Source organism: Pholis gunnellus, assembly GCF_910591455.1.
Source record: "Pholis gunnellus genome assembly, chromosome: 11".
Lineage (NCBI taxonomy): Eukaryota > Metazoa > Chordata > Actinopteri > Perciformes > Pholidae > Pholis > Pholis gunnellus.
Window position 1 is genome coordinate 12,439,204 of NC_136538.1, and position 17,689 is coordinate 12,456,892.

Here is a 17,689-nt window from a genome sequence, read left to right on the forward strand (position 1 = left end):
AGTGAAGGCCTCTGAATCTGAATCTACTCCCCAGACAGCAGAATACGATTCATCAGCTGCAGTCAGCGCCATCATCAGCTCTGCAGCTTTCTCTCACATTCCTATCCGATGTGTGTGTTGTTGGTGCACAACACACACTCATACAAAGAACATTAGCGTTGCTATTTCTCAGCACTTTTCTCCTCTACATTTCTGTGGTGACCCTCAGGATGGATTTTGCAGTCATCTCACGAGTCAGCTAAAAAGGCTCTAAATCTAATTCTGTGTTGCATGATATGTGCCACTTAGGAATGGTTTGATCAACCTATTTGTGCTTTGTTCTTGTTTACTCTCATGTTGGGAATTATGAGTCAACCTTTAAAGGGGCAGTACAACATATTTACATATAAAGGTCAGAGTATAGGCTTCCACTCAGCCTGTACAACATCTGTATTATGTCTTCTTTAGCTCTGGATGGGGCTTTGTTCAGAAAAAAAAGGTCCACAAAAGAGGAATGGTTCTTCTGAATAAACTAGAATAAAGGGCCCAGTACAGACTAAACAGAAAGAAGCTTGGGGAGCTGTTCTGAGTGACTAACATGCCGGTGGTTTGCTTGCCAACTAGTTGTTCACTAACTCGCCACCTCGCTTGGAGTGATGAAAGACATGTGAGATTTGTACCTCTGTGTTATATTGCTGTAAGCCTGATAATGGTGATTGATTAGGTGGTATGAAGATGATCAGCACGACAGAGCTCAGTCACAGCAGCAGGCTGCTGAAGAAGATCAGCAGATCCTGATACAGCTCAGCAGGTCGCCTGTCTCTTGTTGTTCTACACCAACAGAGGGGGCAGGATCAAAGACTATACGCAGGGACAGACAAACACTGACGGGACAACATGGAGCAACTCGCCCAACCCCATCTCACTGGCATGACCTGATACTTCAGAAAGGGAAGTGAGCTTTATGTTGCTGGGGTTTACTATATTTGGTCATCTGCATGTATTCTGAAAAATGGTGTTTGAAACAGTGGAAAATGAAGTCATTGATAACCGCGGTCTATATTTGACCGAACTTCACACTTGTGAATTGACAGGAACAAGAGTTGCATCGAAAATGAATGATGTAATTTTAGACTTGGCCAGTGATAGAGTGAGACGGTAGGAGTGTATAAACACCGCATATCATTTTGTTTGGTTCATTTCATCTCCGCTGATTTGCTACACTCTGTCATGTTAAAAAAGACAATTTGGAATGTTAAAGAGGTTAGTTGATTTATTGAGCACTTTGAGGTCAGAGGTCATAGGCTGTGTAAAGGCACGGAAGGTCAGGGACGACTATAGATACATAAACAATTGAAAACACTCCTCACAAAGAAACAACTATCAACAACTCAAATTCTCAGAAACCATTTATAGTAGATTCTCATTTGCTAAGATTTAAACACAAAGACGTAATATGCAATAAATGCAAAAATAGCTGCAAATTAGATACATCCTCTGGAAACCTAAACTTTTCATGTTAGCGTGTATTTCCTTTTGCTTTGTACGTCTCCAGATGCCGCATCAGATCTTCAATACGCATGTCCTTCAAGTGAACCAGGTGCTCTAACCTGCTCACTTTCATCTGCAGGATCTACACACACACACACGCAAAAGGATAGGGTTAAACTAGGTGGGGTTCATTTCTAAAACTGTGAATCATCTCACTGATGGACACTTCCTCAAGTAGCAAAAGGAGATTTTGCACATCTGTGTCATTATTCTTTCCTAACATGCAGATGTGGCCACAGACAGAGAAGAAAAAAAGTTATATCCGCTGAACAGATACTGACTCACTGACCACTGCTGACACAGCTTATGACGCATATGTATCACACAAATGTCTCTGTCTCTCTCTCTCTCTCTCTCTCTCTCTCTCTCTCTCTCTCTCTTTCTCTTTCTCTCTCTCTATCTCTCTCTTACACACACACACACACACACACACCTGCAACAATATTACATTTATGACAAAGCGCTTCCTCCACAGGACATAAAAACGGAAGAAGACTTTGTTTGCAGATGTTCTAACAGTCATCCGAGTGTTTCCAGGATTGGTGCGTGTGTGTGTGTGTGTGTGTACCTCCACAGTCTCCTTCAAAGCCATGACAGCTTGATCTTTTTCATGCAGGAGTAGTCGTACAGTAGGGTCCATGTCTGGGTAAAACTGTGCTGTGTGCTGCGGTTTACTATACAATAAACAAGCAGAAGACACATTAATATTAGGAGCACTGCTTTTAATTCATTTAAGTCATATTAAAAGCAACATTATTTGGTTATACCCTTTTTTTATTCTGCTCTTTTCATCTTTTATCGTCTCTACTGCCTTCTGAGCCACATGTATCTCTTCAGTCTTACGAATTTCTGAAGACAACAAAACAAAACTATAACATTTCTCCAACAATAATGTGAACACAACATGGTAACTGAAAACTCTACAGTTGTTAGAAACCTTAAGGGACTCATCCAATAAATCTTACGGACACAACTAGGGCAAAGGGAGGAGGATAGGAGGATAGGAGGCAGATTGGCGATGACCGTAAGCAGAAAGAGGGAGAAAACAGGGAAGTAAGATTAGAAGGTGGAGAAAAGAGAAAAATGAGGAGGCCTTTAAGTCCTGCAGTGCTGAGCTCAATCTAGTGATAAAGGACATCTGGTGATGTTGGGAGCTGATATGAAGACCTGGGCTGTGTGTCTGATAGCGGATGGGGAGTAGATGGAAGAGGAAAGAGCAAAGGGAGGAGGCACTGGCCTGAGGTCAGCTTTACAGGGTTGTTTCAGGGACAGATGAGGTGTGGGAAACGGAAAAAAGACATGTCACCGATGCACTCCCTAAAGGTGGTGGCATTCTCTAATCTGTCCTGTCTGATGCTGTTAAATGTAGGTATGTCTGTGTCTCTGTGTGGTCGCTGCTATCTGTGGGAAAGATTAGCATTAACACAGAGATGTGAGCGGGACACAAACGCTGACAATAATAGGACAGGCTGGAGAGGGAAGGAGAGAAGATCTTGGAAATAATATGATTCCAGAGGCAGAATCAGCCTTCACATCAGTCACCAAACAATCCTCTCGGAGACAAAATAACACCTCAGTGTGTCTTGAATATGCTGATTTTGTGTTTGTCATCTGACCAGTAGATACAGCACTATTAAAATAGTCTAAAATTACCCCTCCCTGTGCTAAAAAAAAGGCACATTTAAGACTGTGCAGCTTCAGTAAAGGTTACAGACTGACTGTGTCAGCTATTGCACTTCACGAATGACACATAAGGACATATCATGCACGAGGCGTGCGGTCAAAACACAGTCATAACATTCTTGTTCATTCAGCAGTCTATGTAACCTATTTTAAATTCCCAATTCCACTGACCTAATCACAGGATCTTCTTGATTGTGAAATCATGTGATGTAATGTAATGTCAAATATGGCAACAGACATGTCGGTCGGAAGATGGATCGAGGTTTTGTGTACATTCAATCACAGAATAACTACCTGTGTGAGGTTTCTCCTGGTCTCTGGTGTCATAGTATTCCAAATCCTGAGTTCAGAGGAAACACGTGTTCAGTGGTTATTTTTCTAGCAACAATGGAAGACAGAGGACCACGGTAACTATTTATTTTGTAATTAGCCTTCACATAGAGGAGAAGGGACTTATGCTATGTATGTCTCCGAGCACACACACACATAGCTATACAGTACACACATATGTAGTGTGCTCCAGTTTCTTGTCTATCTTCTCCCTGAGGGCGCTCAGTACAGGCTCTATCACTCCTGCAGTGCTCAGTACAATCCTCTTCACTGTGTCCTCAGGCACGTGAAAGTTCAGCTTGGAAAACACCTTCCTGTTCACAGAAAAAAACACAGATGTTTCGAATAAAAATAATGAATAACTAATAAATAACCTATACAAATCTAAATGACTTCCAGCAGGTTTAACCGATGATGAAGCCTGGTGATGATCAACACAAAAGGTGCCAATTTGTTTGCAGTGAAGAGCCATAAACTCTAGCTGGCTGTGTGCCACATCACTGGCCTGGGAGAGGATGAGTGGGTGTGGGTTGGATTGGTTCTCATGACCAGATGCAGAGGCCCTTGGTAGTGCGCAACACAAGTTCTGCCTCAGTGTTTGTAACATTGTGCTGGAAAGCATAACACAATGTACTGTCATTCGGATGAAGTGATATCAATTGCGACACCAACTTTTGTGTTGAGTGTGTGTTTGTGTAAGAATGTTCTTGAGCGATGTGGACACATTGACAAAGTCAGATTGTGAAAATGTGAATATTTCCTACTCAGGGGCAGTGGCTGTGTGGCCTTCATGCAGACACCTTCCTTCCTTTTCACAACCTATTCTTAATAATAAACACAAATGATGATTATTATGTCTTGCCTGTTGAGAAGGTTCCAGTTGATGAGCTTCTGCTGCGTGGAGTTTGTTGCAGTGTAGTTGTGCAGGTCAACAAGCTTTGGGAAGAAATATTTGACAACCTCTGCAGCCATCACTGCGGAGGGTTCACCAGAGACGCGGCGTCAGTTCAAGTAAACACATCAACAAACAGACACGTAAGCTGATAAACCAAACAGGTCATATTACTCCTGCTGCTTCGCCTCCCTGTGGACTGCGAGCAAAGCCAAACGCTAACTTATACCTCCGTCGCTGAAGTCTCTCGTGATGTGTCTCTTGGGCCGGGACAGAGATATTTTGTCTATCCATGCGTACAGATGCTGCAGTTCTTCTTCGTTCAGTTCTCGGTCCATTATTCTTCAGGGCGACATATGTTTTCAAAGACCCACACTGCTCAGTTAGCTATTAGCTTGTTAGCTTCACTTGACAACAGGTTGTTGTTTATGGCGTTGTTAGGCAAACGTTAATTAACTATTGCAATACAGATGACGGCCTCTGGGTGGTAAATGACTGCGACACTGATCGTGTGATTGGGGTGATTCACTTTTATTGTTAGCTCCATTTTACAGACAAAAAAAAAGAAGAGATCTCAATAAATGATCAAGTTCAAATGAAGTTGCATTCAAAAGCTTGCAGGATAAACCATGGCAGAATCACCACTGTAAGGAAAGACCACAATCATGGGCATTATGAGTGAAGGACTGTGCCTGCTGCATAGAATATAAAATATAAAATCCCTTGCAGAATTAGGCTGCAATCAACACGTATCAAATCAACACACAAAACAGCGGCGAGTAAAAATTCAGTCTCCCAATGTCAAGCATACCGAGGTTAGTACAAAAATGTTCAAGAAAAAGTCTGAACTTTTGTGGTGTTTCCTAAATTAAAACAATTTGTAAAGTGCCCACGTTGGTGCCACGTTTTAAAATCCCTTAACATCATTATTCCTTTTAAAAGCAGTACCAAAACCTGTGTGAGGGAGCAGTAAAACAGTTACGGCATCAACAATAGTGCAATTGCCTCATTAAGTATTCTCGTATCAAGGAAGAGAGACATTTCCCTTCAAAATACAAAACACATCATCATGGCAGCATAGCCATTTGTCATTTATAAAGCACATGAAGTTCAGTCTGTCAATCACGGCTTCAGGTTTCGCAATCAACATACTGATGGCTTACATAACTAAGACACAGACGGCGGTAATCCTCAGGGAGAGCATTGACAGAAAAGCTCTGTCACTTATTATTGACGATCCTTCAGTGGATCTTGCTTCCACTTTAAACCAGACAAGCGCTGCCTGAGAGGATTTCTAGGTCCTTCTTAGGTGTGACAACAACAATGTCCTCAGCCAGAGGATCTCAGTTTTTACATCAGGCTGAATTATTCCCTCTGTCATCTGGGCCTGCTGGGGGGCATCAGGGCAGCTCTCCCTGCAAGCTAGAAAAAACAAGTACTGTTAACAAACGTCATATGTTTTTTAGTTATTCAGTGGTGGCCAGGAGAAGTTTATGTGCTTACTAACTCACCAACACCGAGCCACTGCATGCTCATTACACTGTGATGTTGGGATAATGTCCAAAACCACAGACATCTTTATAAACTTAAATGCCTTGAATAACAGGAGGAATGTCTGAGTACCAGCTGCCAGGATTTGGAGGATTTAGGAAAGTCAGGTTGACTCTGCTGCCATCTGAATACATACCAGCTGAGTGTGTGGCAGTGGAGACCGGACTGCGGAGGGCTTTGGCTTCACTGGAGGCATTGGAGGCTTTGGCTTCATGATCTTAGAGAGAAGATGTTCACATTTCAAGAGAAGCGGTAATGGCAAGAACAGTTGAACGTGTGCATGCTATGGACATTGTAGGTAAAATGACTTGCAATGTCACTTACTGGTTTTGTTGCAAGTGGTGGCAGAGGTCTGGATGGAGGTAGTGGCTTATTCTGACAAGAAAACAAAGAGACACGAAAATGAAAAGAACAATTGATACACAATTTAACAAAGCAAACTATTAGAGCTCTTAAAAAGAAAATAAGACATTTCTATAGGCAACCTTACCTCAGCAAAGATTGGCTTGCTTGAAACAGGCCGCATGAACTGCCTTACATCCTAAAGAAAAACAGTTATTTATTGGTTGAAATACAGTAGAAAAAAAACAAAACAAAAAAACTGCAACACTACACATATACAACGCTACATTTAAGTGAAGGTAAAACAGCAGATCAGATTACCTGGTACAGGGGTACACCTGAGAATTTCTTAGGTGGCTGTAAGAGACAAAATCAGAGATTAGTGAAGGTGAAAGCTTGATTAGTCTTTTTTAACCATACATCTTACTTGGCTTTCAGCTTTATAACAATGATGGCCTGTTAGTGATTTAGAATATCCCTGGTCACTGTGTATTGGAAGCTCACCACTGGAGCTGCTCTGCTGGGCTTCAGTGCTCCAGTATGCGGTCTGGCAGTAGCAGAGGACAGAGGTTTGCAGGCTTGAGTGGCTGACGATTCCACAAATGTAGGCTGGCTGATGTGTGTGGACCCGAGACGAGGGCTGCCTCGTGCACCACCGCTTGACCGAAACAACGGGTTGGATTGTCCTGAGATAGACTGGAGGCATCTAAGAAGAAATACACACAGACGCTAAAATTAAACAATGGACGGGATGGAAATGTCTATGTGGCTGAATATACAAACATAGTGACCAAACAGAGACTGAAAGAAAGGAATATTTTAAAAATAATGTTCTGTACCTCTTTACAGGTCGCCTTTTTTTGATGCAGCACGTCAAACTCACAATAACCAGAACCGACAGCAGGAGTAAGCCGACCACCAGTGACACAATAAACACCACCAGACCTGCATCTGTGCACACAAACAAACACACTGATTGTGACAATATTCCTTCAGGGATGAGCACGTTACAGAGTACGTCACTCGCTCAGGATACGAAATGCACTGTAACATGATTACTGCATTTGTACCAACTGACTGGGGAATTCCATTAAATTAGTGTTCATGAGAACAGAGCACATTTGTTGGAGTCCATGAGAGATATAGTTCAAGTATTAAATCCTCGTGAAAAAAACAGAGCAGAAGAGGAACAGACACACACAGCCATGTGTAAAGCATGGCAATCAAAAGTTCAACCATATAAAGACTTGTACCATACCTTCAGGGAGTTCAGACTGCTCCACATTGCAGAAAGGTGGGGCCCAGCCAGGGTCGCAGTGGCACTTACTCTCATGGTTACAAACCTGCCAGAGATCACACTCACAGTCAGTTATGTCATCATAGCGATACAGCGCTCCAAAGTGTTGTGAGGGTAACAGATTTCTCACCCCGTGGTTGTTGCACTTGGCCGAGCAGTCATTTGTTCCGTACACTTTTATGTTTTGGATGTCTTGACACCGTTGATTGTAACATACCTGAAAAGACATTGACACGGTTCATTCATCTGGAGTCCACAAAGGCTTTTTGATGCTAACTGCTAAACAGCAACCTGGGCTGTTTTCTTACCATGTTGGTGCCACATTTAGTCCCAACAGGCACCATGCCCAGATCTGCAGGGTAGTTATCTTCAGGATTCATAGTTGCCTCATTGCATATGTCTCCATTTCCTACTTTGTAGAAGGACTTCCTGGATGTCACTGGAAACTCCCAGCCTCCAGAGCAGAACAGTGTCCCACACGATTGATCTCTGTAACCAAAAACCACAAAGCAATGATACCAACGATACCACACTATCAATACGCACTATTACAGTGCTGTTATGACTCTTGATTACATACCGGTTTGAACATCTTTGGCTAAACAGTGTCTTTCTGCAGTTTCCATGCTTGTAGAAACAAGCATCTGGAGCTACGTCAGCATCTAGACAGAAATCACAGCAAACAAGATAGCTGCAGACGTAAGAGTCTTGACGTATCAAAGAACATCTAAATCAAACCGTAATTCACTAGTGTAATACCTGGTCCCCAGAGTCTCTTGCAGTGTTCCTGCCGTGATGGACACTGTCCATTGTAGCAGTATCCTTTTCCACGGTTGCAGGACAGGCCATTCTGGGTGTAGGCGTCAGTCGGGCAGGAGGCAGAGAAGCCAGAGCAGTATTCTGCCAGGTCACAGTTTCCTGTCTTTGGTCGGCAGACACTGCCTGTTGGTTTCAGCTGCAGAGCGGAGAGAAACACAGATGGTGATGTACCAACTTCTGAAATAAGAACACTCACGCATAACCAGCCAGACGGCAGAGTCAGACAGTGTCTAGCTATATGGTAACAGAATTATCATCGGTGTGACTTCAGCTACAGTAGAGAGGACATAGTGAGTATTACTTACTCTGCAGTTGTGGCAGCACTCTCCCTCTGCACACTGGGCTCCTGCATTTAGTTTACAGGTAGTGGCATTACAGCAAGGATTCTTGCACTCCTATGAGTCAGACAGAGGGGTGAAAATCATTACAATCCATCTCCTTTGTGTGCTTTGGTCATGTGTTTATATATATATATGCACCATGTGTGTTGCACAAACCTCTGCGGTGCCACAGTCACACTCCTCTCCAGGCTCCAGGAAGGCGTTTCCACACACTGGCCCTCCATAGATGCGATCAGCAGCGGGAGTATCCAGCAGGCAGGCAGGGTTGATCTCGTCCAAGAACCTGCTGAGCTGCTGCTGACTGCAGCTACTGAACAGCTCTGGATACACAATGCTAGAAAAAGGGAAAATAGAAGGTAAATATAAGCTTTACTTTGGGTTACAGAAAAGTAGATTTCAGGGGGGTTTATGTGCATGTGAGAAACTGAGCGTACCCGACGCTCTCAGCCATGATGCAGCCTCTTTTTGATGTTGAGGAGCCACAGACACAGCTTTCGGAGTCATGGGACAAGCCCAGGTTGTGACCCATCTCGTGTGCAATAGTAGAGGCCACTCCTATCGAGTTAGTGTTGTGGTCCTGTGTGTAGTAGACAAAAGTGCAGTCGAAATTAACATCACACAACTCTCATTCATTTCCTTTTAATTTCTATATTTTTAAACAAAAAAGTATATTCACCTCATTGACAGCTCCAGAGTTAGAGGTGCACATTGAATTGGTGTTGGCTAGGCCGACAGTGGAACCCTCGAAATCCACACCTCTGAGTGAGGAAGAGGAACAATTTAACACACTATCTTGGCATTGTCTTTTTAGTGTCTAGAAACAGTTAGAAACAGCTGCGTCTTACGTGATGAACTGTGCGTTGTCGTGTTTGGTCCTCGGCAGCAGGCTCCGCTGACGCCACTCGAGGAAGCGACTGAGGGTGACCTCAGGGTTAGTGCTGACCTCCACCTGATCTTTGTACGACCAGATATCCAGAGCGACCAGCATCACACGAACACCCACGGGGCGAAAAAGCTGAAACAAAGCAGCATGTAAGCACAAACTGGAAAGTGGAAATGAACCCAAAACTGAATGAACTATCAAGTAATGCCGCAAATCACAGAACCAATCATCTATAATGCTGTCACAGGAAACCACTGGGTCTAGTGCAGTCTGATGATGCATTCATAATGGACTCTTCTCTTTCAGAGTATGCAAAGTGGATCGTGAGATATGTGTGAAACATAACAGCTTAGGTGGGAAGATTCACAGTTAAAGTTAGATTTTCACAGTGAGAGAACTTGTCCTTCCTTTGATTGGTCATATTCCAGTCAGTAAAGAACAGATAGTATCAGGACAGACTTCTTATATTTAATCCACAGTGAAAATTATGTCAGATGAAGTGCCCGACACGTGGCTGTGCTGCCTTGTTAAAAGTCATATCTGCCGCCAAAGAAAATACACTATATTACTGGTGAAAACAAATGGAATACTTTATTAGTCCAGAAGGGAAATTTGCATAAAATTAATTATTTTATAGTCCCAGATTATGTTGTTCTAAGACCAGTGCTTTTTTTACATCACAAATCATTTTAACTGATAAACAACAAAGAAACAAACATACCTTGTCCACGTGGTTTGCTATTTCAAGCGCTCTGGCCTCTATCGTCTTCTTACTGCCAAACTTCTTATACTAAAAAGAAAGTATTGTTTGAATTAGTAATACAACCAACAACATGTCAGATATAAAAGATAATCTACTTCTTAAGGGAAATGTCTATCGTGCAGATAATTATCATTAATAAGCTGCATCTGCAATAACTGGCTCAGGCAGAGAAAGGAGAATAGGGAATCAAACCTCCGTGTTGTCGACCACCACAACCAGCTCCACTGTCTTGGGTTCTCCTGTACGGTCTTTGGTCTGGGCTCTGCTTTTCTGAATTAGACAAAAGGCGAAAGATATCAACAATACTAAAAGTGTGTGTGTGTGTGTGTGTGCACATGTATCTGTTTTGGTTAGATTTCAATTTTATAAAAGAACTTTATTTGTACAGCACCTTTCAAACACAGTTACAAAGTGCTCATGAAATAAATATAGCAGGATCAATATATGTACATCATAAGGAATTAGTATGATGCGAAAGTATGAAATTGTCTATTGAAATGTGCAAGATTATGTCATCTTTTTCAAATGTATTCAGATTTATGTCTCTCCTCCTTGTTGTCCTTGTCTTTTTACCATATTCCCTTTATTCTTTCCCTTTGTTTGTCTCAAATTGTTACATTGAAGTGAAGTGCAACAAAAACTTTTGTGAATTTATAAATTATCAAGAGAAAAAGTATTTTTTTTTATACATTTGATGCAGAACTACTATGATACAAGAACAGTGTATTGTATATTTTCAGAGTTATAGTTAAGAGTAGTATTTTACCCCTTTCTTGTTTTTTTTGTTGTTTTTCATAAAATAATTAAATGTAAAAATGCAGCACAAAATATTGGGTATCAGCTGTAAGCTTCATGCACTGGTGTATTTCTGTATGTGTCCACGCTGTGCGTCTTTACCAGGCTGCCGAGCTGGAACAGTCCAGACGGACGAGCTCCGTGATCATAGAAAGTGGTCGTGTTTCCATGGGAACAGGAGCTCCTCTTCCTCCTCAGGTGTTTGTAGTTGTAAACGGCATGGAGACCCTCGTCACCGTGAGCTCCGGAGCTCGGTCTGTCACCCTGCTGTCCCGCCTCGGCGCCGGCCAGAGGTTCGAGAAGGTACATTTGGTCCCGGAGACACACGAACCCCCTATAGGGGACACAGGAAAACCTTCCCTTCAGCATGTCTTATTCTCAAACAGATCTCCATTTTAAGTGATTACTGGACCTGCCTTTGTTTATCATGCTCCCCAGCTTCTACAGACATTGACACTAATAGTCTTTTATAGCAGACAGAGGGCATCTTTGCTTGGCCTTTGTTGATTAGGTTACAGGTTTTCAGACTCAGAGCGACGGGACTGATCCTCTCTTTGGATTGGACACACTGGTCATGAGTCACAGCGGGCGACTTTCAGTCTCAAATCGTTATGGGGGATCATTCAATTTAGAACTGTGCTTTGAGAAACAATAACTTTTTTGGAATTAGACATACAGAATGAAAAACAGAATTAACATTCAGCTTTACTCACTTTATTCCTGAGCAGAGTCCCACGCTGGCAGAGGAGTCCTCTACTCCCACGATGTGCCCATGGTAGTAGCAGTGAACCTGAACAGACATTCATTATTTGTCACAGACTCAAAGGAGAAATTTAAACTCACAGTTTTTTTTCACAGTGCAAAAAATGTGGTCTAATTTGAGTAATAAAATATTGTACATGGTTGTGTCACGGTAAGATGAAATGACTTAACCTTGTAAATTCCTCTTCCACATAAGACTCAAGAATTGCAGTGGGTGGTGTCACGTTTAATAAAGAGGAACTTTATGGTTGAGGAACTTAAGTTTATCAGGACATCAGATGTTTCGAAATAAAACATTACTGGCAGGTATTGCATGACGTTTGTAGATGAAAATGATGAAGATGACTAGTTTCTGTAGAATGAATTAGATATTGATATAATGGATTTCATTGTACAGCATTGACAGGTAACTTTATGTATATTTGGGAAGTACTGTACACATAAGTGCAGGAACTGGATTTTACAAACCCTGTTTCTTGTGTTTAACAGTTCAGAGCTGTGACTTTGATTTTAGACTGAGGACAAACTAACCACACCAGTATCTTACAAAACTGCAAAAAGACCAAATTCAAGAAAGCAAATGTAACAAAATGGGAGGGCAGGTGACAAATGATATCCTGTATTTAATTAATTCATCCCTTCACAGTAGAATAAATATTTGGTAGTATTACACAAGCCTGCTTCCAGACCTCTGAATCGTCCATATCTCCGTTTATTCAGTAAATGAAATAGAATAAATGAAGTGAAACAAAATGGCAATTCAGTCGGATTATCAGATTATTGTGTTTGCATTTTACAATCAAGCATACATTTAAGGCTTACAGTCTGAATTTCCACAACACAGGCATCTGGTTCTGATATTTCACATTACAATGCAAGATGATCATGAATACAAAGCAAAGGTACATACCCTAAGATCTGGAGTAGTTGTGACTTGGGTGCCCTGATCAGAATAGTGTGTCACAGAGAAGTCTTTCCCAACAAGTTCTCTGAAAAGAACATTTTTTTTTGTTTTTTACGTCAATAATATTGACCAACGAAGAAAGAAAGTACAGTATGTATGGACCTGCTCAGTCAGAAATAAATGCGCTAAGAACACAGTCCCAGACATTTTAAGTTTTCTCACTTGTTCTTTTCCAGGTGCAGTGTGTAGTTTTGCCCAACAATCGTCAAAGAGTACTGGAGTACATCAGGGTATGTCTACACACACACACACACACACACAAAGAGAGATGAAACTTTAATACATCTTCCCAAAGCTAAATAACTATCAGAATTGAAGAGTAGAGGGTGTTACCTGATGTGTAGCTGCATCGTTAATGAGAGATGGGTCCCTCAGCCTCTGAGGTATCACTATTTGGTACTTCATCACATGAGGTAGAGTCCTCACACTGCCCGCAATTATTCCTGCAAGTATCGGGGATATTTTATGAGATCAAAAGAAAGAAAGAAAAAGAAAGAAAAAGAAAGAAAAAAAGATAAGTCGTACCCCATGTGGAGAGGAAAATCCAAACAAAAGATCCAGAATGTGGCATGTTGCTCTACCGGACGGACTCTGTCATTGTGAGCTTGGCGGTCTGGAGGAAAAAAGGCTCTTCAGTACTCCGCCCTCTTTGCTGTGTAATATCCTGAAAATTACCGTTTGAGGTTGACAAACCACATGAGTCACAACCAGAGCCTGTATAAAAGTTAAACGTTATTTTTTTCCCTTTTTTTGTTTTGTTACAAAATTAGCGCGAGTTGCTGAGTCAGCCTATACATTAAGTCCCATGATGTTACGGGGATTAAAACGCTTTGATGAACCTCGTTTAGAAAACGTGTACAATTTTGGGCTACACTCAATTATACCCCTCAATCGTTGTTATGAGACTTCAGGCTTATTTCAAAGTGTTTCTCTCTGAGACATTGTTTTTCTTATTTACCACCACACAGACACACATTTCTATGACAAATGGAAACTAGAGTAACACTCACGTACAGCTTTATGTAGACAGATTTTAAAGGGCAGAATTATTGTTTTCAATTATGGGACTCTCCTTATTTATATTAAAATCATACCCAGTACCCAATATCAAATGACACGGACCCACTAAAGCCCGTCAGAGGCGTTTGTTGCCACCTACTGGTAAAATGGCAGAATGTATCAAACTCGCTCAAAAGACTGTGTCTTATATCATAAAAAAGGCCCACAGAACAGTTAATTGTCCTGCACAATACCTGCAGAACTCCATTTCAATTGAATAATATTCCCGAGTGACTATTTTTGCACGTGACAATAATGTGAGTTGCCAACGTAAGAAAAAATAAATAGACTGAGTTGTAAATGTTTTTGCTGTCCACTACTTGTGAGAGGAAAGGTCATTTTATGCTACAGTAGACACTTACATGTGTGTTGCACATTGGAAAAATCATATACTATCAGTATATGTAAATATATATAATTCAATTAATTTAAAATTATATTAAGGATGTACAATTTCCACACAGAGCTAATGTCATGCACCTTCTCTGGTCAAGTTTATTTTGTAACTTGTGTATAATACCAAACAAATTTAACTGTATTTGCTCATTAACTAACATCCTGGCGATGTTGAATCTGGGCAGTTGGTGGCGACAACGCACCGTTTTGTTAGTTTTTGACAACCGCCAAAATAACATACTAGATGACGTCGTTATTCCGCGACAATTACAACCAAAACAGAAAACTCGTCGCGGGGGCAGTAGGAGCTCTCTACTCGGTTAAAGAGTATGAAAACATGGAAACCATGCTGCAGCCCGACTTGGTCCGACTGCTTAAAGATGAGCACCTGTTAGCGAAAAGCTGCGACGAAGACCGCGCGACAGGAGACACACAGGAGCCGAGGAGAAGTGAAGATGAGGAGGAGAGTCCGTTCAACTTCAGCCCGCAGCTCATCCACCTGCACAAGGACCACGAGCTCTTTGAGGTAATAGCGATAACGCGGACTGACCGATAACATTAGTTAACCCACCCACAATAACACGTGCGTGTTTTTTTACAGGACGGGGACGTTCACAGACACATGTACCTGCAGGACCTCTACGTCTCAGAGGGGGCAGACGACAAGCCCACACTCAGGTATGTAAAACACTATCTGTGTTTTCTTCATTACATGCTTTCATGAATATGGTTGTCGAATATAGTGTCACGTGGTCAGTCTAAAAGAAGCACTTGTATAGTCTATATGTTACCAGTTAAGTAGGCCAAACAAACAACAAACTGGCCTCAGAAATTAAATTCCTGAGCTAACAGCAGTGGATCCTTTCCTCTATAACTGTAATGTCAGTGTGGGTCACCTTCCTCCTCTTCTTGCCTTGTCTCAGTGTGTCAGAGTTTGCCTGCCACATTTCCGGCTGCAGTGCGGTCTTCAGCAGTTTGGAGGAGTATGAGCACCACTACAACTCCCTGCACAGACACGTGTGCTGCTCCTGCCGTCGCTCCCTGCCAAGCGCCCGGCTCCTCGACATTCACCTTCAGGAGTGGCACGACTCTCTCTTCTCCATCCTCGCCCAGAGGCAAGATATGGTGAGCCCAAGTCTGACGTTGTGTCCCGACATCTTGTATTGTCATGGAGCAAAACGCTGTAAATAATACAATGTTTGAAACATTCTTTGAAGATGAATACTGAGTGTTTAAAGTTTTCCACTTTACACCTTTCAGTACCAGTGTTTGGTGGAGGGCTGTGGACAGAAGTTCAGGACTAGCAAACACAGGAAGGACCACCTGATACAAATTCACAAGTATCCTCCGGACTTCAGATTTGACAAAACCAAGAAGGACAGAGGGTGAGACTGCATATGTTGTCCATTAGATGGCAGCAAATCCTCAGTAGAAATATTTCTCTATGCAAGGTTTCAGTCAAGTGAAGAGGAATTATCCTGAGTTAAAGCAATGTTTTTTTAATGTGTTACTATTTCATATTCTCCTTTTTTTATAGACTGAGATTCTCTTTTCTGCTTTATTTAAACCAGAGTGTAACTTTACTTTTCAATGCTCAGCTACAGTGTGAATTGCTTTAAATTCATATTTTCGTATAATTCATCTGACCCTGCAAATGGTAAAATTGCTTCGACGAGTGTTAAATCATTATACAAATACCCTTGTGTGTGTATTTCTACTATCATATCTTTGTTAACAGAACCCGGCAGACGAAGAGACAGCAGCAGAAAGACACGGCCATGGAGGTTGTGGACGATGTGTGTGAGTCTGAGGGTGCGTGCGATGTGCTGTCCGATCAACCCGAGCGAGGAGAATCCATGGAGACGCACGTGTGTGAGGAAGAAGCTGCTCGCATGGCAAAGGCTGCCTCTGCTGAGGAGCACGCCGGTCTTTCTGCTGCAGCTCACAGCACGGAGAACACAAGCACCGATCCACTAAAACCACGATACTCCTACAGGTTAGTCTTTAAACAAGTCTGCAGGATGCCCTACTAAGAGAGACGAAGTCAGCCATCTTTGTTCTAAGGTTAACTCTTCTTGAGGTAAAACCTGTGCAACTAGTTAAGTTTAGGTTAAACAAACTGTAGGAAGGACTCTTTCTATCATTTATGCACAAAATATTATACTAAAACATATGCGAGTGGAGATCTTCATAACATTTACTACAGTTTTTCTTATTCCAACGATAAACAATCTGAGATATAAAACAACAGCCGTGTTCTTGTCTCTCAGGATTCCCGCAACCGTGTGCTTCGGTCACGGCTCCGTCCGAGGCTTCAGAGGGAGGCGGGGCAGGAGGAAATGAAACGCCAGCATTCTGTTTTCAGTCCTTTTTAGATGAAATAACTTTATACCCTTGTCTTGTGACAGAATGTGTTAGCCGTCATATGTGTCGTTGACTTGAAATAAAATGTGATGCACATAAATGATCAGCCCACAGCAGCTCAAGGAAAGTGATGTGGAAGTTTTTGGAAGAGAAAAATAAGACTGATGTCAGAATTTACATAATATATTTTTAATAATTGTACAAAACATCTTTTCACCCATCAGATATAAAATACACTGTACATTGATGACTGACGTGTTCATCATTTTTGAGTGTTTGCAAAAATAGCTGATGACTTTTATTTACATTTAGTAATGAAACTGGCTCCTAAGAGCTCTTTGAACATCTGTGCAAAAAAAAGTTATCTTTTTGAGGTAATGTAAAAAACATTTATACAATTTTTAAATGACAATAGTAAAGCGGATTTATTTTATAGCTGGTTTGTATTTTTGAACCTGGTAAAATTATTAAGATAGAAACAAACAGAAATTGTGTGGTTTAGATATTATTATGATAGTAACTTTACCTTCAAAGATCTCTTGGCTCACATTTAACATGAAGAAAAGTCACTGTGGAATATATAACAGCTCCATGTTTTTGAAGGACATTTCTAAAACATTTTTTTTTTTTACAGACACTTGATTTAATTACAACAGTGATAAAGGCACTATGGGCACTTCAATGATGGTTCTTGTTATTGATTATGAGCTATTGAAGATGATCCGCATATTATTATACTGTTTTTTTTCTTTTGAATTTCCTCTTTATATCCTCCATGATACCAATCAGACTTGTTTGGTAACGTTTTCCTTCCACCTTCAGCTTATATAAAAGTCTGACTGTGAGCTACATATATATATATATATATATATATATATATATATATATATATATATATATATATATATATATATATAT

At 41.3% G+C, this 17,689-nt stretch overlaps 3 protein-coding genes across 3 annotated transcripts; 1 reads left to right on the forward strand and 2 right to left on the reverse strand.

Moving 5' to 3' along the window:
- Positions 1 to 1,498: 1,498 nt before the first annotated feature.
- On the reverse strand, positions 1,499 to 4,773 carry spef1 (sperm flagellar 1; the record flags this gene model as incomplete). Its single annotated transcript, XM_079168575.1, has 7 exons — positions 1,499 to 1,612; positions 2,099 to 2,204; positions 2,298 to 2,379; positions 3,508 to 3,553; positions 3,710 to 3,857; positions 4,406 to 4,517; positions 4,665 to 4,773. The coding sequence occupies 7 exons, from the start codon at positions 4,771 to 4,773 to the stop codon at positions 1,499 to 1,501; spliced, it is 717 nt and encodes a 238-aa protein (XP_079024701.1).
- A 183-nt stretch (positions 4,774 to 4,956) lies between these two features.
- Positions 4,957 to 13,550, reverse strand: adam8a (ADAM metallopeptidase domain 8a). Its single transcript, XM_079169445.1, has 25 exons — positions 13,478 to 13,550; positions 13,286 to 13,395; positions 13,115 to 13,188; positions 12,899 to 12,977; positions 11,940 to 12,016; positions 11,329 to 11,560; positions 10,624 to 10,701; positions 10,390 to 10,458; positions 9,631 to 9,800; positions 9,462 to 9,543; positions 9,220 to 9,362; positions 8,942 to 9,119; positions 8,750 to 8,839; positions 8,385 to 8,580; positions 8,206 to 8,287; positions 7,934 to 8,114; positions 7,756 to 7,842; positions 7,587 to 7,671; positions 7,168 to 7,279; positions 6,833 to 7,034; positions 6,650 to 6,685; positions 6,477 to 6,527; positions 6,311 to 6,361; positions 6,123 to 6,203; positions 4,957 to 5,857 (listed from the first exon to the last, which is right to left on the reverse strand). The coding sequence occupies exons 1-25, from the start codon at positions 13,521 to 13,523 to the stop codon at positions 5,813 to 5,815; spliced, it is 2,637 nt and encodes an 878-aa protein (XP_079025571.1). The 5' UTR covers positions 13,524 to 13,550; the 3' UTR covers positions 4,957 to 5,812.
- A 1,137-nt stretch (positions 13,551 to 14,687) lies between these two features.
- On the forward strand, positions 14,688 to 17,576 carry znf511 (zinc finger protein 511). Its single transcript, XM_079169092.1, has 6 exons — positions 14,688 to 14,933; positions 15,009 to 15,085; positions 15,331 to 15,532; positions 15,668 to 15,792; positions 16,146 to 16,403; positions 16,678 to 17,576. The coding sequence occupies exons 1-6, from the start codon at positions 14,745 to 14,747 to the stop codon at positions 16,748 to 16,750; spliced, it is 924 nt and encodes a 307-aa protein (XP_079025218.1). The 5' UTR covers positions 14,688 to 14,744; the 3' UTR covers positions 16,751 to 17,576.
- The last annotated feature ends 113 nt before the right edge of the window (positions 17,577 to 17,689 follow it).

What these genes read in the sequence shown, in the direction of transcription:
- adam8a (XM_079169445.1), bottom strand. Translation starts at nt 13,523, where the DNA reads ATGCCACATTCTGGATCTTTTGTTTGGATTTTCCTCTCCACATGGG. An exon ending in TGGTGGTCGACAACACGGAG is followed by an intron (nt 10,459 to 10,623) that starts GTTTGATTCCCT and finishes CTTTCTTTTTAG; the next exon opens with TATAAGAAGTTTGGCAGTAA. An exon ending in AGTGCTGCCACAACTGCAGA is followed by an intron (nt 8,581 to 8,749) that starts GTAAGTAATACT and finishes TCCGCTCTGCAG; the next exon opens with CTGAAACCAACAGGCAGTGT.
- znf511 (XM_079169092.1), top strand. Translation starts at nt 14,745, where the DNA reads ATGGAAACCATGCTGCAGCCCGACTTGGTCCGACTGCTTAAAGATGAG. An exon ending in GACGACAAGCCCACACTCAG is followed by an intron (nt 15,086 to 15,330) that starts GTATGTAAAACA and finishes GCCTTGTCTCAG; the next exon opens with TGTGTCAGAGTTTGCCTGCC. An exon ending in AAACCACGATACTCCTACAG is followed by an intron (nt 16,404 to 16,677) that starts GTTAGTCTTTAA and finishes CTTGTCTCTCAG; the next exon opens with GATTCCCGCAACCGTGTGCT.